The sequence below is a fragment of the Oncorhynchus masou genome, chromosome 12, assembly GCF_036934945.1.
Source record: "Oncorhynchus masou masou isolate Uvic2021 chromosome 12, UVic_Omas_1.1, whole genome shotgun sequence".
Classification (NCBI taxonomy): Eukaryota; Metazoa; Chordata; class Actinopteri; order Salmoniformes; family Salmonidae; genus Oncorhynchus; species Oncorhynchus masou.
The window spans coordinates 66,145,286-66,167,574 of record NC_088223.1 but is presented as its reverse complement, the minus strand read 5'-3'; the positions used below and the strand labels follow the sequence as shown (position 1 = coordinate 66,167,574).

Genomic DNA, 22,289 nt, shown 5'->3' with positions numbered 1-22,289 from the left:
TTCCTTTTTCAATATATGCAATTATGTTGTATTAAGGATAAAGATTTTTGAGGACCAAATTGCCTTATGGTTATGGAGGAACACTGAACTGACTTTACCCCCTCCTCGGAACTGACTTTACCCCGTCCTCTGAACTGACTTTACCCCCTCCTCTGAACTGACTTTACCCCCTCCTCTGAACTGACTTAACCCCCTCCTCTGAACTGACTTTACACCCTCCTCTGAACTAACTTCTGAATTGACCGGAACTGACTTAACCCCCCCTCCTCTGAACTGACCTGAACTGACTTTACCCACCCCTCTGAACTGACCTGAACTGACTTAACCCCGCTCCTCTGAACTGACTTAACCCAGAACTCCTCTGAACTGACCCCGCTCCTCTGAACTGACTTAACCCCCCTCCTCTGAACTGACCTGAACTGACTTAACCCCCTCCTCAGAACTCTGAACTGACTTAACCCACTCCTCTGAACTGACTTAACCCCCCTCCTCAGAACTGACCTGAACTGACTTAACCCCCTCTCCTCAGAACTGACCTGAACTGACTTAACCCCGCTCCTCTGAACTGACTTAACCCCGCTCCTCTGAACTGACTTTACCCCGCTCCTCTGAACTGACTTAACCCCCCTCCTCTGAATTGACCTGAACTGACTTAACCCCCCTCTGAACTGACCTGAACTGACTTAACCCCGCTCCTCTGAACTGACTTTACCCACTCCTCTGAACTGACCTGAACTGACTTAACCCCGGCTCCTCTGAACTGACTTAACCCCCCTCCTCAGAACTGACCTGAACTGACTTAACCCCTCCTCAGAACTCTGAACTGACTTAACCCCCCTCCTCTGAACTGACCTGAACTGACTTAACCCCGCTCCTCTGAACTGACTTAACCCCCCCTCCTCTGAACTGACCTGAACTGACTTAACCCCCCTCCTCAGAACTGACCTGAACTGACTTAACCCCGCTCCTCTGAACTGACTTAACCCCCCCTCCTCTGAACTGACCTGAACTGACTTTACCCCCTCCTCAGAACTGACTTAACCCCCCTCCTCTGAACTGACCTGAACTGACTTAACCCCCTCTCCTCAGAACTGACCTGAACTGACTTAACCCCCCCTCCACAGAACTGACCTGAACTGACTTAACCCCCCTCCTCAGAACTGACCTGAACTGACTTAACCCCGCTCCTCTGAACTGAACTTTACCCCCTCCTCTGAACTGACCTGAACTGACTTAACCCCGCACCTCTGAACTGACTTAACCCCCTCCTCTGAACTGACTTTACCCACTCCTCTGAACTGACCTGAACTAACTTAACCCCGCACCTCTGAACTGATCTGAACTGACTTAACCCCACTCCTCTGAACTGACTTTACCCACTCCTCTGAACTGACCTGAACTAACTTAACCCCGCTCCTCTGAACTGATCTGAACTGACTTAACCCCACTCCTCTGAACTGACCTGAACTGAACTTAACCCCGCTCCTCTGAACTGACTTAATCCCCCTCCTCTGAACTGACCTGAACTGACTTAACCCCGCTCCTCTGAACTGACTTAATAACCCCCTCCTCTGAACTGACTTAATCCCCCGCTCCTCTGAACTGACTTAACCCCCTCCTCTGAACTGACCTGAACTGACTTAACCCCCTCCTCTGAACTGACCTGAACTCCTCTGAACTGACCTGAACTGACTTTACCCCCTCCTCTGAACTGACCTGAACTGACTTAACCCCGCTCCTCTGAACTGACTTACCCCCCCCCCCTCTTCTGAACTGTATAACCCCATCTGGTTGGAAAATAGCACACAATACAGGAGATGTGAGGGTTGGTGTATTAGTTATTGGTTTGTTTGGTTATTGGAGTATAGTGTAGGTGTAACTGCTCACTGTTTTACCAGGGGGTGTGGGAGTGTTGACAGGGTGAACTTCAATGACTGTATTTGTTAGTGACAGAGACATGGTTGTTGCATTCATTCATTTCCAGTCCTGTGGCCTTCACCAAGTAAGATCCTAAGTGATTATGTTTTTCATTGAAATTAAATTCTTTAAGACAATACAATCTGTCATGAGGCCTTATTTTGAGGGCCTAGTTTTACCTTAATACAGTGGCCTAAAACTCAGCGTGTACAGGCCACATTAGGCCTACAAGTCACATTATGCTGGTTTGCAAAGTGATGTGTAAATCCTAATGGAACCCAACCAGAGTGGGGATATCTAACATTTGGAATTTTATTCACCCGCAACTTGAATTCAGAATGACAGGGTTGGGAAGCTTAAGATATGAGACGAACGAAAGCATCTAGACTGGAATTACCATTTCAGTAATGGGTGGAATAAGTCCAAGTAATAGATTAGATTAGTTTAGAAAAATGTATGTCATTTATATTTGAGTAGTATAAGATTAATTAATCAATCAATGTAAAAACATTGATATTGAAACAAACAATTCTAAAAATCAACCTGCAATAGAGCACGCTGGGAAATATGATAATGATGATAATGACGGGCGTGGTTTTGGTTCAACCCTGGTTATTAACACCAGCACTGGAGTTATTTTACACCAATGAGTGTTAATTTAACAGATGTAGTTTTGCTCCTGAATCAGCAATATAAATGTTACACGGAAAAATAAACACTAGGTAACACTGGCCAATTTGCTGTGTGTGTGAGTGTCCTCATCCTCAGCCGTGCTCTAATAGATATGTGGTTAATCACAGACGGGCAGTGTGGTGCTCTCCTATCCTTAGCCTATGAGACTCTCCTGTGACAATAAGTGTAATGCGTCGTTAGTGCTTAATGACCCACAGTGGGCCTCTGTAGGGGAGAAGAACAGACTCTCTTAGTACTGCTCAATGGAGAACACAGATACAATAGCGACTTCCTAACTGGCATTTGTAAATGTGAATTTGTTATCTATTTTTAAGCTGAACTTTCATGATCATCGTAATGAGCTCTCTTTATCAGGTGTAGGAAGCTTATTTTGTCAGGATTATGTATTTAAATGAATGTAATTGCTTTTGGTACGCTCCAGCAACAAGATAATAATAAATACTTTATTTGTTTCAGTATAGTTGTCATCTCTCCCCTTCTCCCCTGCACTGTACTTTTGTGGCTGTAGTTGTATTTTTCAAATGGTCAAATAAAGACCTAGCTATCGGTCTGTTCTCTGCTCTCTGTCGCTTGAAAGACTTGACCCTGAACTACTTTGTTTCAGTGTAACGGAGTGTTTACCTCCCCTCTTCTCTCCTCTTTCTTTACAGAATATACAGTGCCTTCGGAAAGAATTCAGACCCCTTTACGTTTTCCACATTTTGTTACGCTACAACCTTATTCTAAAATTGACCTCTCTCCTGTTCCTCTCCAGAAGGACCTGTCCATGAAGCCCCAGGAGTGCAGGGAGAACCAGGAGAACCATAAGGAGAACCAGGCGGGCCCCCTGCACAAGAAGAAGCCCCCCAGGGTCCCTAACGGATTCAGCCTGGACTCCCGCAAAGCCCACAACAACCACCTTGACAACCACCACAACAACCATAGCAACCATCACCAGCATTCTGACCAGGAGAACAACAACCCACGCCTGGCTCCTCAGACCAACGGCAAGAAGAAGAACAAGAACAGCCTGCAGAAGAAACACAGGCCAGTCAGTACACTGTTTATTACTTGTTACACACTACACTATCTCCTCTCCTCTCCACTCAGTTCCACCTCTCCTCAAGCAGCATTTTTGGTAGCCTGGTCCCAGATCTGGTATTGCGGAGTTGAGACCAGTCTAGCGTTTGGGCTCTCAGGTTGGCATATTGGGTTTTGTCTGCACACTGCAATGGTGGATGGAAACACCCGTTTAGTTTTATCATCTTGAATGTAGAAGAGGAACTGTTTGAGTGTGTGTTCAGTCTTCTGTCTTTCACTTTGGTCATGAGAGTCGGTGGAATTATCAGTCATACTATGTGTTTGATAAGGATGAAGAAGGGATTGAATGATGGGGTTTTTGATTGGAGAGTGATTTGCATCTAGATTGCCCTGATTTCAAACAGATAGAGGATAATACGCTACAGTACTGCAGAATCTGTTGCAGGCTGTAAACACCTCGATAGCAGGTTTGTAAAGCAAAATTATACAATGTTACATTCCATTCCAACTGAATTAGGATAAACTCAAATGGATTTTCTAATTAGAGGGGCTGCTTGGCTTGGTTTCTGATATCATCCCAGATATGAGTTAATTCATGTTACATTAAGGTCTGTAGACAGATGTTCCTTTTTCAGTATATGCAATTATGTTGTATTAAGGCTAGAGATTTCTGAACGGACTTTACTCCCCTCCTCTGAACTGACTTTACTCCCCTCCTCTGAACTGACTTTACTCCCCTCCTCTGAACGGACTTTACTCCCCTCCTCTGAACTGACTTTACTCCCCTCCTCTGAACTGACTTTACTCCCCTCCTCTGAACGGACTTTACTCCCCTCCTCTGAACTGACTTTACTCCCCTCCTCTGAACTGACTTTACTCCTCTCCTCTGAACTGACTTTACTCCCCTCCTCTGAATGGACTTTACCCCCTCCTCTGAATGGACTTTACTCCCCTCCTCTGAACTGACTTTACTCCCCTCCTCTGAACTGACTTTACTCCACTCCTCTGAACTGACTTTACTCCCCTCCTCTGAACTGACTTTACTCCCCTCCTCTGAATGGACTTTACCCCCTCCTCTGAATGGACTTTACTCCCCTCCTCTGAACTGACTTTACTCCCCTCCTCTGAACTGACTTTACTCCCCTCCTCTGAACTGACTTTACTCCCCTCCTCTGAACTGACTTTACTCCCCTCCTCTGAACTGACTTTACTCCCCTCCTCTGAACTGACTTTACCCCCCTCCTCTGAACTGACTTTACCCCCCTCCTCTGAACTGACTTTACCCCCTCCTCTGAATGGACTTTACTCCCCTCCTCTGAATGGACTTTACTCCCCTCCTCTGAATGGACTTTACTCCCCTCCTCTGAATGGACTTTACTCCTCTCCTCTGAATGGACTTTACTCCCCTCCTCTGAATGGACTTTACTCCCCTCCTCTGAATGGACTTTACTCCCCTCCTCTGAACTGACTTTACTCCCCTCCTCTGAATGGACTTTACTCCCCTCCTCTGAACTGACTTTACTCCCCTCCTCTGAACTGACTTTACTCCCCTCCTCTGAATGGACTTTACTCCCCTCCTCTGAACTGACTTTACTCCCCTCCTCTGAACTGACTTTACTCCACTCCTCTGAACTGACTTTACTCCACTCCTCTGAACTGACTTTACCCCCCTCCTCTGAACTGACTTTACCCCCTCCTCTGAATGGACTTTACTCCCCTCCTCTGAATGGACTTTACTCCCCTCCTCTGAATGGACTTTACTCCCCTCCTCTGAATGGACTTTACTCCTCTCCTCTGAATGGACTTTACTCCCCTCCTCTGAATGGACTTTACTCCCCTCCTCTGAACTGACTTTACTCCCCTCCTCTGAATGGACTTTACTCCCCTCCTCTGAACTGACTTTACTCCCCTCCTCTGAACTGACTTAACTCCCCTCCTCTGAATGGACTTTACCCCCTCCTCTGAATGGACTTTACCCCCTCCTCTGAATGGACTTTACTCCCCTCCTCTGAATGGACTTTACTCCCCTCTTCTGAACTGACTTTACTCCCCTCCTCTGAACTGACTTTACTCCACTCCTCTGAACTGACTTTACTCCACTCCTCTGAATGGACATTACCCCCCTCATCTAAACTGACTTTACCCCCACCTCTGAACGGACTTTACCCCCTCCTCTGAACTGACTTTACCCCGTCCTCTGAACTGACTTTACCCCCTCCTCTGAACTGACTTCATCCCCCTCATCTAAACTGACTTTCCCCCACCTCTGAACTAACTTAACCCCCACCTCTGAACTGACTTAACCCCGCTCCTCTGAAATGACTTAACCCCCTCCTCTGAACTGACTTAACCCCCGCTTTAACCCCCTCCTCTGAACTGACTTCGTCCCCCCTCCTCTGAGCTGACTTTACCCCCCTCTGAACTGACTTTACTCCCCTCCTCTGAACTGACTAAACCCCCTCCTCTGAACTGACTTTAATCCCCTTCTTTAACCCCCTCCTCTGAACTGACTATCCCCCTCCTCTGAACTGACTATCCCCCTCCTCCCAACCAGACGACTGGTGCTCTATTTGACACACACACACACACACACACACACACACACACACACACACACACACACACACACACACACACACACACACACACACACACACACACACACACACACACACACACACGCACTGCCCTGTGTGATGGGAGGAGAGCAAAGGTTGTCATTAGTCTGTGTCATCCCAGCAGGAGAGAGGTCATTCTTCAGCAGGCTGTTAATCATGTGAGCTCTACCCCACCTGGCTTTACTGAACCCATAGAGAAACTACACAGGGAAGTGATTACATACACACCTAAAGTTTGATCAAGTAACAGTTTAGGGGCTGTAAAGTTGGTATACAGTGGTCCATTTTTGTGCTGTCTGTGTGTCAATTCTGTCAAAAGTCTACCTGTCGCAGACACTGTTTTATTTGGTAGACGTGTGTCAATATTTATTAGACTTGGCGATCTGAGCTACTGACACTCTGTAAGGGCCTGCAGTAGGTGAAGAGATACCTTCACACATACTGGAGCTATGTGCCCCGGGGCCAATGTACTGTATAATAGACAGATGGTGCCACCTGCCACTCTCAAGGTTGTCTGGCACTTACAGTTGCATGGGAGAAGAGGTGACTGGTTCGAGGGCATGTGTGTGTGCGTGCGCATGCATTTGTGTGTGCACGCGCATGTGTGTGTATTTGTTTGTGCTTAGTCTACTTGGCAGATGGGTGTTATTGGCTCCGAGTGTGTGTGTTCGTCAGGTGAGCTATGACAACAAACTCTGTGACAAGTGAGAGGAGCACAAAGTGGTGTTTAGGGCCAGGACTGAAGGACTCTCGTCTGCCCTCCCTGCCCATGGCCCTGGGAGCAGCCACTGATTAGGGGGACAGCAGCTGCCATTAGAGCATATAGGAGACATGGGTGCGCACACACACTCACTCACACTCACACACACACACACACACACACACACACACACACACACACACACACACACACACACACACACACACACACACACACACACACACACACACACACACACACACACACACACACACACACACACACACACACACACACACACACACACACACACTCTCTGTTGGCTGGCACCACAGTACAGCTGCTTCAGTCAGTGGTGAAGGGCAAAGGGTGTTGGCATTGTCATCATCCATGGAAAGGATGCCCTCTAGTCTAGTCAATCCTCCTGCTAAAGACAAGGTCAAAATACATGTTGATGATGATGATCCCCCCCCTGAGTTAATACTTGGTGAAAGCACGTTTGGCAGCCATTACAGCTGTGAGTCTGTTGGGATAGGCCTCTACAAACTTTGCTCATATAGATTTGGCTATATTTGACTATGCTTCTTTACAAAAGTGTTTTTGACAGCTCCTTGGTGCTCATGGTTGAGTGTTTGCTTTGCAATTCAGTACCCGGCAGAGGGAACCTTTATTTTTTATTTAACCTTTATTTAACTAGGCAAGTCAGTTAATTAAGAACAAATTCTTATTTACAATGACGGCCGACCAAATGGCAAGAGGCCTCCTGCGGGGACGGGGGCTGGGATAAAATATATATATATAAATATAGGCCAAACACACATCACAACAAGAGAGACAACACATTTCTACATAAAGAAAGACCTAAGACGACAACATAGCAAGGCAGCAACACATGGCGCGGCAGGTACCCTAGTGGTTAGAGTTTTGGGCCAGTAACCGAAAGGTTGCTGGATCGAATCCCCGTGTTGACAAGGTAAAAATATGTTGTTCTCCCCCTGAACAAGGCTGTTAACCCACTGTTTCCTGGTAGGCTGTCATTGTAAATAAGAATTTATTCTTAACTGACTTGCCTAGTTAAGTAAAGTTAAAATATTTAAAAAACAACACAACATGGTAGCAACAAAACATGGTACAAACATTATTGGGCACAGACAACAGCACAAAGGGAAAGAAGGTAGAGACAACAATGCAGCCACAACTGTCAGTAAGTGTCCATGATTGAGTCTTTGAATGAAGAGATTGAGATAAAACTGTCCAGTTTGAGTGTTTGTTGCAGCTCGTTCCAGTCGCTAGCTGCAGTGAACTGAAAAGACGAGCGACCCAGGGATGTGTGTGCTTTGGGTACATTTAACAGAATGTGACTGGCAGAATGGGTGTTGTATGTGGAGGATGAGGGCTGCAGTAGATATCTTAGAGGGGATGAGGCCTAAGAGGGTTTTATAAATAAGCATCAACCAGTGGGTCTTGCGATGGGTGTACCAGTTTACAGAGGAGTATAGAGTGCAGTGATGTGTCCTATAAGGAGCATTGGTGGCAAATCTGATGGCCGAATGGTAAAGAACATCTAGCCACTCGAGAACACCCTTACCTGCCGATATATATAAATTATGTCTCCGTAGTCTAGCATTGGTAGGATGGTCATCTGAATCAGGGTTAGTTTGGCAGCTGGGGTGAAAGAGGAGCGATTACAATAGAGGAAACCAAATCTAGATGTAACTTTTTAGCCTGCAGCTTTGATATGTGCTGAGAGAAGGACAGTGCACTGTCTCACCATACTCCCAAGTACTTGTATGAGGTGACTACATCAAGCTCTAAACCCTCAGAGATTGTAATTACACCTGTGGGGAGAGGGACATTCTTCTTACCAAACCTACAGGAACTCCTGAATTTATCTTGTAACCCATGTGTGATTTTGAAGGTGATTGTTTACACCTGAGCTAATTTAGGTATTATTATTATTATTTTGCTATTACAATGGGAGGGGACACTCATTGTCACGCCCTGGTCTAAGACAGACGCCCACCCGGACCCTCCCCTATGGGTTTAGGTCTGCGGCCGGGAGTCCACACCTTGGGGGGGGGGGGGGGGGGCAGAGTCAGGAGTCAGACCTGAGCCAACTCCCCCTGTTTATCGTGAGGAGCCAAGGAGGAGACCAGAGACAGAGCCGGTGTTGGAGGTGAGCGAAGCAGAGACTGTGAAGGAGTTAATGGGGAAATTGGAGGAGAGAGTTATGAGGGAGTTGCTGTGTTGGTGCATTAGGCACGGAATTCGCCTGACGGAGCGTGTCAGGGATTTGATGGCACCTGGGTCAGCGCTCCATACTCGTCCTGAGGTGCGTGTTAGTCGGCTGTTGAAGATTGTGCCATCCTCACGCACCAGGCCTCCTGTGCACCTCCCTAGCCTTGCATCGTCCTGTGCCAGCCCTGCTCTCAAGATCTCCAGTATGCCTTCACGGTCCAGCCCATCCTGTGCCACCTCTCCGCACCAGGCTTCCTGTGCGTGTCCTCGGCTCAGTACCACCAGTGCCAGCACCACGCACCAGGCCTTCAGTGCGCTTCGCCTGTCCAGCGCTGCCAGAGCCTTCCTCCTCTCCAGCGCTGCCGGAGTCTCCCGCCTGTTTAGCGCTGCCAGAGCCTTCCTCCTCTCCAGCGCTGCCGGAGTCTCCCGCCTGTTTAGCGCTGCCCGAGCCTTCCTCCTCTACAGCGCTGCTGGAGTCTCCCGCCTGTTTAGCGCTGCCCAAGCCTTCCTCCTCTACAGCGCTGCTGGAGTCTCCTGCCTGTTCAGCGCAGCCAGAGCTGCCAGTCTGCATGGAGCAGCCAGAGCTGCCAGTCTGTATGGAGCAGCCAGAGCCGCCAGTTAGCCAGGAATCCGCAAGTCAGCCAGGATCTTCCAGATCCGCCAGTCAGCCAGGATCCGCCAGTCAGCCAGGATCTTCCAGATCCGCCATTCAGCCAGGATCCGCCATTCAGCCAGGATCCGCCGGAACCGCCAGTCAGCCAGGATCAGCCGGAACCGCCAGTCAGCCAGGAGGATCAGCCAGGATCCGGAACCGCCAGTCAGCCCAGCCGGGATCAGCCAGGATCAGCCGGAACCGCCAGTCAGCCAGGATCTGCCGGAACCGCCAGTCAGCCAGGATCTGCCGGAACCGCCAGTCAGCCAGGATCTGCCGGAACCGCCAGCCAGCCAGGATCTGCCAGAGCCAACTACCTGCCTGAGCCTCCTCTCAGTACTGAGCCTCCTCTCAGTGCTGAGCCTCCTCTCAGTGCTGAGCCTCCTCTCAGTCCCGAGCTTCCCCTCAGTCCCGAGCTTCCCCTCAGTCCCGAGCTTCCCCTCAGTCCCGAGCTACCCCTCAGTCCCGAGCTACCCCTCAGTCCCGAGCTACCCCTCAGTCCCGAGCTACCCCTCAGTCCCGAGCTAACTCAGTCCTGAGCTGCCCCTCAGTCCCGAGCCTCCCTTGGTGAGGGTTACTAGGCCAAGGTCGGCGGCGAGAGTCGCCAATCAAAGGACGCGATGCAGGTAGACTAAGACTTTGTTGGAGTGGGGTCCACGTCCCGCGCCGGAGCCGCAACCGTGGACAGACGCCCACCCGGACCCTCCCCTATGGGTTTAGGTCTGCGGCCGGGAGTCCACACCTTGGGGGGGGGGGGGTTCTGTCACGCCCTGGTCTTAGTATTTTGTGTTTTCTTTATTATTTTGGTCAGGCCAGGGTGTGACATGGGTTTATTATGTGGTGTGTTTTGTCTTGTTTTTTTGTAGGTGTTGGGATTGTGAATTAGTAGGGTTATCTAGAAAAGTCTATGGTTGCCTGAAGTGGTTCTCAACCAGAGGCAGGTGTTTATCGTTGTCTCTGATTGGGAACCATATTTAGGCAGCCATATTCTTTGAGTGTTTGGTGGGTGATTGTTTCTGTTCCTGTGTTAGTTTGCACCAGTTTAGGCTGTTTTGGTTTTCATGTTACGTTTATTGTTTTTGTATTGATTCGTGTTTCCTTTGTTTTATTAAACATGAATCTCAATAGCCACGCCGCATTTTGGTCCGACTCTCCTTCACATAAAGAAAGCCGTTACACTTATCCAACCAAAGTATCGTGCAACAACCTCTCCCTCAATGTGAGCAAGACAAAGGTGCTGATCATGGACTACAGGAAAAGGCAGGCTGAACCAGGCCCCCATTGACATCAACAGGTGTTACGACTTCTATAAATGGTGCGGTGGAGGAGTCAAACGCAGAGAGCAGGTAATATCGTACGTGAATCTATTTATTCCAACGACAGCTGAGACATGGACATGCCAACACTAGGGCGTAAGAAACCACCCGTCCAAAATACACAGGACTAAAACTGTCCGGAAAATAATGAGATAACACTTATACACCAACACCAAAATAACAGAGAACAAGCCCGCACAAATACCCAGCGGGCCTAGTGCCCTTAAATAGCCTACAAACAAACACTAACTCAAAACAGGTGTACCCAATTAAACCCAATAAACAGAAACAAACGGAAAGGGAATCGATGGCAGCTAATAGGTGGGCGACAACGAGCGCCGAGCGCCGCCCGAACAGGAAGAGGCACCATCTTCGGCGAGATTCGTGACAGACAGGGCTGAGGGGAGCAGGTAGAGAGTTTCAAGTTCCTTGTTGTCCACGTCACCAACGAACTATCATGGTCCAAACATACCAAGACAGTTGTGAAGAGGGCTCGACAAAACCTTTTCCCCCTCAGGAGACTGAAAAGATTTGGCATGGGTCCCCAGATCCTCAAAAGGTCTAGAGCATCATGACCAGATCGAGAGCATCCTGAACGGTTGCATCACCGCCTGGTATGGAAACTGCTCTGCATCTGACCGTAAGGCGCTACTGAGGGTAGTGCCTATGGCCGAGGACATCACTGGGGCCAAGCTTCCTGCCATCCAGGACCTATATAATAGGCGGTGTCAGAGGAAAGCCCAGAAAATTGTCAGAGACTCCAGTCACCCAAGTTATAGACTGTTTTCTCTGCTACAGCACGGCAAGCGGTACCGGAGCGCCAAGTCTAGGACCAAAAGGCTCCTCAACAGCTTCTATCCTCAAGCCATTAAACTGCTGAACAATTCATAAAAATTGCCACCGGACAATTTACATTGACCCCCCCTCTTGTACACTGCTGCTACTCGCTGTTTGTTTGTTACCTATGCATAGTCACTTCACCCCCACCTACAAGTACAGATTACCTCAACTAGCCTGTACCCCTGCATACTGACTCAGTACCGGTGCCCCCTGTATATTGTCTTGTTATTGTTATTCTGTTACTTTTTATTATAATTTTTTTTTACTTGGAAGTTGTGGGGTAGGATTTGTAGATCAATGGGTTAGAACAAAAGGTGAACATTTTGAAAGGGGTTTTAGACTTTTTATAGGCACTGTATGCAAAATGGGCATTAACCATCGTCTCAACCCTCTGTGGCCTCCATTATCCTTTAAACGGAATGAAGACAATCTCCTTCTCCTCCCAGAATTATTCTACAGCAGACATATTATCTTTTCACCGCTCCAAAGGCCTATAAATAACTGTTAAGGAATTGCCCTCCTGCAAGGTTATGTTGTAATGTGGAGAGTCCTGGTTTGTTCATCTCAAGGTTTAATTCTACATGAGTTAGTTAGGCTGGGCAGTAGACAGGGGAAATTAACTGCTATTAGACTGCTGGTGATTTGTACACACGTCTACTAGATAGGAAGGGAGAGGAGGAGAGCAGAGATAGTTTTTGAGAGGATAGGAGAGCGTAGCAGAGATATACTGAACAATAATATAAACATAACATGTAAAGTGTTGGTCCCATGTTTCATGAGCTGAAATGAAAGATCGCAGAAATGTTCCATATGCACAAAAGGCTTATCTCACAAATGTTGTTTACATCCCTGTTAGTGAGCATTTCTCCATTCCCAAGATAATTCCTCCACCTGACAAGTGTGGAATATCAAGAAGCTGATTAAACAAAATGAACCCTTACACGGGGTACACCTTGTGCTGGGGGCAATAAAAGGCCACTCTAAAATGTGCATTTTTGTCACACAGCACAATGCCACAGATGTCTCAAGTTTTGAGAGCCCATATAATTGGCATGCTGACTGCAGGGAATGTCCACCAGAACTGTTGCCAGAGAATTTCATGTTTATTTCTCTGCCATAAGCCGCTTCCAACGTTGTTTTAGAGAATTTGGCAGGACGTCCAACCGTCCTTACAACCACAGACCACGTGTAACAAAGCCAGCCCAGGACCTCCACATCCAGCTTCTTCACCTGTGGGATCATCTTGGGACCAGCCACCCACACAGCTGATGAAACTGTGGGTTTGCACAATCAGAGAATTTTTGCCCAAACTGTCAGAAACCGTATTAGGTTTCTGTGTGCTTGTCGTCTTCACCAGGGTCTTGATTTGACTGCTATTCAGTGTTGTAACCGACTTCAGTGGGCAAATGCTCAACTTTGATGGCCACTGACTCGCTGGAGAAGTGTGCTCTTCACGAATGAATCCCAGTTTCAACTGTACCGGGCAGATGGCAGACAGCGTGAATGGCTTCGTGTTGGCTAGCGGTTTGCCAATGTCAAAGTTGTGAACAGAGTGCCCAATGGTGGCGGTGGGGATATGGTATGGTCGCGCATAAGCTACGGACAGCGAACACAATTGCATTTTATCAATGGCAATTTGAATGCACAGAGATACCTTGACGAGATCCTGAGGCCCACTGTCATGCCATTCATCCGCCGCCATCACCTCATGTTTCAGCATGATAATGCACGGCCCCATTTTGCAACGATCTGTACAAAATTCCTGGAAGCTGAAAATGTCCCAGTAGCCTGCATGTCACCCATTGAGCATGTTAGGATGCTCTAGATCGACGTGTACAACATCATGTTCCAGTTCCCGCCAATATCCAGCAACTTCGCACAGCCATTGAAGAAGAATTGGACAACATTCCACAGGCCACAATCAACTCTATGCAAAGTAGATGTGTCGCACTGATCCACACCCCAACCTTTTTAAGGTATCTGTGACCAACAGTCGTGTATTCCCAGTCATGTGAAATACATAGATTAAGGCCTAATGCATTTATTTCAATTGACTGATTTCCTTATATGAACTGTAAATCACTCAATTCTTTGAAATTGTTGCATGTTGCATTTATATATTTTTTCAGCGTAGTTTGGAGATGAGAGCTGAGATAGTTGTGAGGATAGCAGATATAGTTTGTATAGGAAATGAGAGTATAAATGTTTTTTTAAGAGGAAAAGAAAGGAGAGGAGATGAGGTATGCTCATGGTAGGAATTTTCTGTTTCTATCGCGGAACACACCTCACAGCCAGGTGAATGTTTTCTGTATGTGGCTGGCACTGACCCGATATTGTAAGCAGAAACTAAAAAAATACAGAAATGTTTGTAACAGCTTCTGATATATTGCTCCGTGCTGAAATGAAGAGCACAGATAAGCGGGGTATTGTCGGTGTTGAAAATGGATGTGCACAGCCACAAATTGTGGGTCCAGGTATGTGAACTTAGTTTATTGCTCCTGACATTTTTCATTGTGGAACCAACCATGATTTTGTTGCACACCACACACACACACAGCAGGGGGGTTGAGCAGTACTCTGGCTTTGAGCAGACAATGACAGCATGTTTGACTGTACTGTGCTGTACTATAATGGCAGGGCTGCACACACAGTGCAGCAAACAGGCTCACAGCCAGGGACGTAGACAGCTTGGGAATATCTGGAAGATCGTTTACTGCATTTCTGGAGAACAGAAAATAGAGAACAGAAAAAAACAAGCAAAAATGATTCCAGTCATTAATACATGGGTTGTTGCAGCTTCAGTCACCTTAGTCGATATCTACAAACACATAGGCTGTTAGATATTAAATTTGCCGCTACACCTGAACTCATTAACTCAGTACCGGGATTATGGAGTGAGATTTGTTTCTTTATTCTGTATGTCTACCACGATCCGTGTGTATATTCAGCATAACTCACAAATAAAACTAGGATCTGTGAATATATTAAAGTATTTTGTAAATAAAAACATAATCCGTAAATATGTAAAAATATTTTGCAATTAAACCATAATCTGGGAGTCACAAAAGTCACAAATTCATTTAATAAATGTATGTAAATACACTATATGTACAATAGTATGTGAACACCCCTTCAAATTAGTGGATTTGGCTAATTAGGCCAAACCCATTTCTGACAGGTGTATAAAATCGAGCACACAGCCATGCAATCTCCATAGCCAAACATTGGCAGGAGAATAGCCTTACCGATGAGCTCAGTGAGTTTTAACTTGTCATCGTCATAGGATGTCACCTTTCAAACAAGTCAGTTCATCAAATTTCTGGCCTGGTCAACTGTAAATGCTGTTATTGTGAAGTGGAAATGCCTAGGAGAAACAACGGCTCAGCCTCGAAGTGGTATACCACACTAGCACACAGAATGGGACCACCGAGTGCTGAAGTGCGTAGCATTTAATAATCGTCTGTCCTCAGTTGCAACATTCACTACCGATTTCCAAACTGCCTCTGGAAGTCGCTAGAACACGATGGGACAAGGAAATCCTGGCCGGCCAAACCCTCCCCTAACCCAGACGATGCTGGGCCAATTGTGCGCTGCCTCATGGGTCTCCCGGGCGTGGCCGACTGTGACACAGCCTGGATCGAACCCTGGGCTGTAGTGATGCCTCAAGCAGTACCTTAGACCGCTGTGCCACTCACTCGGGAGGCACTAATGCTCTTGTGGCTGAATGGAAGCAAGTCCCTGCAGCAATGTTCCAACATCTAGTGAAAAGCCTTCCCGGAAAAGTGGAGGCTGTTATAGCAGCAAAGGGGGGACCAACTCCATATTAATGCCCATGATTTTGGAATGAGATGTTCGACGAAAAGGTGTCCACATAATTTTGGTCATGTAGTGTATATCAACATAGCTCACAAATAGAATGCACAAATATAGAACAATTTGTGATCAAATGTTCCGAACTGTGGAATATGCATTTGTGCATTCAAAAAGCTTGTGGTCTAAAAATTCTGTAAGCACAGAATACAGATCATCTTTCCCCCTGTCGATGTATTACAATCCACAAATGTGGCTTCAGATGAGTCTGCTTTCTCCATTCATTGGGATAATCTTAGTGTCAAGTGACGCTCAGAGTGAAGCAGTTTCTCATTCTGCCATGTCTCATTCAGTTTTTCATTCAGCCATGCAATTGAGATCTTCCCAAGTACTTGAGGACTGTCTGGAGGACTTTGTAATGTCTTATTGTAGCCAATAAAATGTGAGCATTAACAGCTCACTGTCCCATTATGAGAACCCGATCATAGACCTCTCCATACTTCCAATAATTGCTTTAAAATGAGACTTGGAAGCTGTCCTCTTAACAATATGGTTCAGGCAGCTATTGTATTCCTACAGTTATTGAAACCTCTTTATATGGGTTCAGGAGGAAGAAATAGAATTGAACTGCATTTATTTTGGTAAAGAATGTATAACACAAGATGTACAATGCATTCCTAGAGGATATAACTTAAAAGCATTCATAAATTAGTATCAAGCATTTTTTACATATCAGACCCTATCAAGATCAATGTATAACTTTATTTGTACTTGTATTTGTATCAATTGTTTTTAGCAACAGAGGAACACTTGAGGATAGGACAAATTAAAATCCACAAACACAATGATACTGAATAACAGTGGACTAATACATCAGTCATGGGCTGACAGCCATCAATGTAACGATCAACATTAGCAGCAGCACAGAAGTATAACGCTTCACAAAGTTACATAAGTAAAATGCACTGTGCTCATCCTTGAATCATCACGTCAATATCATCAAAAATATCCTGACCAAAATCATCATCAGCAACGTCATCATCACCGTCATCAATATCACCATCATCATCATCCCCAAGTTATGACAACCAATGATACCAGTTCCAGACCGACTAGCCTACCTCCTCCTCTTCCCTGTATTCAAAGGGTAATGGCCATAGGGGTAAAGGAGTGTTTGTACCAGTTGGTCATGACATTGGGGAATCCATCCTGTCTGACTGTGCCCACCCTTTACACAATGAGCAAAACATCCGTTAAAATGTAGTGCTAAACCATGCTACTGACATCTTACCATATTCTTTAGGTCAGGGTTGCCAAAACGCAAATCAAATCAAACTATTTGTCACATGCTTGGTAAACAACAGGTGTAGACTAACCGTGAAATGCTTACGGGCCCAATAGTGCAGAGAGGAACATATAAAGAATAGAAAGATAAGAACACGAGTAATAAATACACAATGCGTAACGATAACCTGCCTATATACTCAAAGGGTGCAAATTTAGTTTATTGTTTTGTACTTTACACATCTGATTGAACTAATCAAAGCTTGATTATGAGTTGATTATTTGAATCAGCTGGTCCTTAGCCGAGTTAGCAGTCTGATCAACCAACGGGAGCTTGACTGGTAGGGAGTTGCTTGTCGGGTCCAAAAGCAGGCCAAGCGGGGTCATGGTTCTAAGTTGACTCGGAATGGACAGCTCCGTGGGAACAGTAGGAATAGAACAGCAATATTGAGTTGGATGTCAACATGGCAACATCCACTAATTGTTACACAGAACAATACATTTGAAATAGCATGTTATTAAGCTATTTGATCAAGCTTATATACAGGATTCACTCAATAAAAGGAGGCAAGAGGACCACATGCTGGAACCTAGCCAATAGCGCACGGTTGCTGTTCTTGATGACTTGTTGACTCCTTCCCTTTGTGTGTGTATGGACGGCCAGGGTGTGTCAATGTGTGTGAATCGTTGGATGTGTTTCTGCACTTCAGTGTGACATTATGGTGCAGTATTACATATTCATAATCTTGACCAAATTGCACAGGTTTACTTTATTTGGTAATTTCATACTTCAAAACATTTTCTTCATAACTATCAGATTACCTTGAACCATCATCCTAACATGGCCTGTGTATTGTTACACAATTAACCCATCACGTTATTATTGTCAGGTTAATCATTTTTAATGATACAAGTTTTTACATTGTGAGTAGAATAACTCCCTTTTATTGAATTGGTAACATTGCCCAGCCCTTCAACCCAATGGTGCAACACAATATAGAGAGGGAATAAACTGACAGTGATCAGACAAAGAATGCATGTATTGACTAGGAAAAAGCATATTAATAAAAGGTAGCTAAGGATGCACAACAAATTACTTGGCTAGCAAGCAAGCAAGCCTACATGGAGCTGAAAACAGCTACAGTGGGGAGAACAAGTATTTGATACACTGCCGACTTTGCAGGTGTTCCTACTTACAAAGCATGTAGAGATCTGTAATTTTTGTCATAGGTACACTTCAACTGTGAGACCGAATCTAAAACAAAAATCCAGAAGATCACAGTGTATGAAATTTAAGTAATTAATTAGCATTTTCTTGCATGACATAAGTATTTGATCACCTACCAACCAGTAAGAATTCTGGCCCCCTCCACCTCCTCAGCCCCTGGCCACCTCCATCTATCTCCATGCTCCCACCAACATTGAACATGTATGGCTGGACTTAAATGGCTGTCTGGCAAATATCAACAACCAACTTTAAAATGAGCAAATATTGTGCAATCCAGGTGTGCAAAGTTTACCCAGAAAGACTCTGTCAAAGAGGATTTTATGTAGTGTGCAAAGCTGTCATCAAGGCAAAGGGTGGCTATTTGAAGAATGTCAAATATAAAATATATTTTTATTTGTTTAACACTTTTTTGGTTACTACATGATTCCATATGTGTTATTTTATCGTTTTGATGTCTTCACTATTATTCTACAATGTAGACAATAGTAAAAATAAAGAAAAACCCTTGAATGAGTAGGTGTGTCAACTTTTGACTGGTAGTGTACATGGGTTGCTGTACATGTCCACAGACCTGCAGGTGTTTGTGGGTGAGTCGGTATATGAGAGACAGAGGATGGTGGGAGCATGGAGATAGATTGAGGTGGCCAGGGGCTGAGGAGGTGGAGGGGGCCAGGACATGAGAGTGTAGCGTGGTGTGGTGGTGTTTGTGTCATTGCCCGTGGCACTTTGTTGTGTGGCGGTGGTGAACAGAGGGGCATGCTGAGGCCCATCTGCTCTGGCACCAAAAGAGGAGGGGAGAAAGGGGAACTGGGGGCTGAGCTGTCTCTGCCTGCCTGGCCTGCTTCTGGAAGTGTGTGTGTGTGTGTGTGTGTGTGTGTGTGTGTGTGTGTGTGTGTGTGTGTGTGTGTGTGTGTGTGTGTGTGTGTGTGTGTGTGTGTGTGTGTGTGTGTGTGTGTGTGTGTGTGTGTGTGTGTGTGTGTGTGTGTGTGTGTGTGGAATAAGACAAGACTATGCATCCTGGAACATGCTGCCTACTGTAGACTATATGGTGCTCAGCCAGTGGGGGAAGTGTGTTCTTCCCCTCTCCAGCCATGAGCCATTCTGTAATGAGATTTCTACTTCAGCTTTGCAAGGCTTTATGGTTCATTTCTGCACTAGTCTGTGCACCGTCAATCACCATCATCCATTTGTACACACGGCCTCTCCCTCACCCCTCACTGAGCTGTAGCAGATGTCATTCTCTATCGGAGTGAGTGATGCAGTCTTTTCTATCCCTCACCATCTGGGGTTAAGGCTGACATGACAGTGTTATGACAGCTCAGCACGTCCACAGCTCTCTTATTTCTCTGTCTACACAATTGTCATACCAGAAGGGTGTGTGTGTTTCGTTTGTGTGTTGTTGCTTTTTCCTGTGTTTCCCGTGTCGGCCGGTGTTACAACAGTTTCCATTTGTTTGATTGCAGCTCAACAACAGACAAATTAGTGTTGTATTTTGTGTTTTCCCAGGCTGGTAGTTTGAAAGGGCAGATCCAAGTTGAGCAGTGCCCTACTCTGCCCTCCCCTGGCACGACTTTTAGACAGACAAACAGCTGGCTCACTGAGGAGTGCTTGGCTGGTCCATAGTCACACTGAGGGCGCCTCTGCTTGGAGACAGGTTGAGGTTAAGACCTTTAACAGCCCCTGGATGAGTTCACTGTATCACAGAGGAGTGACTCACTCACACTGTTGTGCCTAAATGATAGTAAAGCCTAGCTCCATGTCTGGAGAAGGACTACTATGACATAGGCATAACATTACATAATGCCTTATCATTTACTAAGCCTTACTGTATTTACTCTTCTCATGTAGCTACTGGTTGTAAAGGGAATGATATGCTATAACTGCTAATCACTGTCATCTCGTAGGTGGGATACTTGTGTTTAAATTTTGGCGTAAAGCACTGTAGAATGGGTTTCACTGTGCCTGTCTCTAAATCCACTGTGCAAAATGTAATATTGTGTTCAATTTCAGTGTGCCGGGGCCACTCTTGATAAGCTTATTCACTAAGCCAATAAATAATTAAAATAAAAGCAATGTCCAGATTGTCAGATAACATGGCAAAACCGTTCCGGTTCTGACTAAGTTACGGGCATGGTAATTGTTGCTGTCACAGTCATGATTTGTTGTTCTATTTGTGTCAACATCATGCCACAAAAACAGCAACAATTTACCTCACTCACTAGTCTGTGTGTTGTCATGCCAGCTCCACATGCTGATGTTTACACAGACAGACAGAGCAGTTAATGTAATGTAGCTACTGTACACAAGATGGAACAGACGAGAGAGATGTCATTACCAAGTGTATAGAGCCCCAGCAATCTCTCAGTTGTGTTGATAGGCGTGTCGGAAGGCTTTGTCAACACATGAAGACTGGCTATAAAGTACACACATAGCTCACAATATTATCCCATACTTCTCTCACACATTGTTACATTATTACTCTGTTATGTGTCTCATGGAGTGTGTATGGGAGTTTAACAATAGGTTTTGTCAACACACATGATTCACCCCCATGTTTCACTCTGCTCTCTTGTTATGCAATAATAACACAGAATATGAATGTCTATCATGTTATGCATATCTGTCTCATAGTGTGTATGAGAGCATAGGCCGTGTAATATAAAATGTTGATGTAGTGTCTCCCAAAGCCCTCTCTCAGAGACTGTTCTACTATGTTCCTCTTCTCTCCCCTAGCAGCAGTTGAAGCCTGTCCTGCTCAGAAACCCTGATGCTGCTTGACAAGTCTAGGCCATCATGTCTTGGCAAATGGCTGTTTTAATTTGATCTACCCCATCTCTCTCCCCCATCCTCTCCTTTGCTGGGAAACCTTTACTTTGAAGTGTCAGTTAGTTTTTCTAAAAAGGGTGGGGGGTGGGGGGTCGTCTGGCTCCCGGTGTTAATGTGTCTCATTTTCCACTTCTTTTTCCACATTCAAGTCCCTCTGGCTGTCTGCAGCGTTTGTAGTGGCGGGTGGAGCTGTACCGTATGGCGGAGCTTGTTAGCCATGGGGGCCGGGTGACCGTGGCAACAGGCACTCACTCATACACACACACACTGTCCCCCCCAACGCCTCCCTCCCTGTCTGTCATTCTTCCTTCCTTTGACAAACCCCTCCAAGTCAATTTGCAAAAATTAAGTACCAACACTTATACTAAAGTGTCAGCCACTTATGCCTTGGTTCTGCGCAGCTGTCAATCACCTCCAGCAGCAGTTACAGGTGTTTAAGAAGCTTTTATCAGGCCTGTCCACAACATGTCACTTCAAGTACAAGACTGTAATAGTCTCAAATCAAGTAGACAGTTTTGTTTTATGTCCTTCTAGCTGAAGGGTTTTATATCTGAGGAAGAAGGCTACTATGTCAGCGCGACAGGCTGTGGAGAGCAATGTTGAATTCAAGGGTATCATAAACAAGGTTTCCATCTCACCTTTTAATGCGAGTAAAGTACATGTCGGATAAGAAGTGTCACTACAGGCCTGATAGAAACAGCGAATTTGTCAGTAACATTCCAAATATGAACAAAACAAAATATGCTAGACAAGGTTGGATGCTTTTGTGTCGATAAAATTAATTATGCTAGCAGTGGCAGTATTGACAAATGACCATCATATCGAAGTATAGTTGGAGTCACGAGATGTTGTGTGGTCCTCCCACTAAGACTCGGGAAAGCATACAGTTTATTAGGTCACAGATTAAATAAGTGATGATGAACTTCACAGGGTGGTGAAAGTGAGTGGGCACATTCGCTATATAACACACCATTTGTTGTGACAAAATCATCAGTAGAGTTGTGATGGAAACACATTTAACTAGTATTTTTTATTCATTTGGGAATTTCACCTCAAAAGTTATTTTTATGTCCACTACGTCATCACGCACAGAATATTCACATGAAAATCTTTCGCCAATTGGATGGAAACGTAGCTATACTTTGAC

The 22,289-nt window shown here is 45.7% G+C and overlaps 1 protein-coding gene across 1 annotated transcript in view; it reads left to right on the top strand.

Annotated features, from left to right (window-relative positions):
• Positions 1-22,289, top strand: part of LOC135550687 (autism susceptibility gene 2 protein-like) — a 489,505-nt gene that overhangs the window by 100,592 nt on the left and 366,624 nt on the right. Inside the window, 1 exon segment of the mRNA XM_064981711.1 lies at positions 3,365-3,640. Coding sequence (XP_064837783.1) covers positions 3,365-3,640 — 276 coding nt within the window.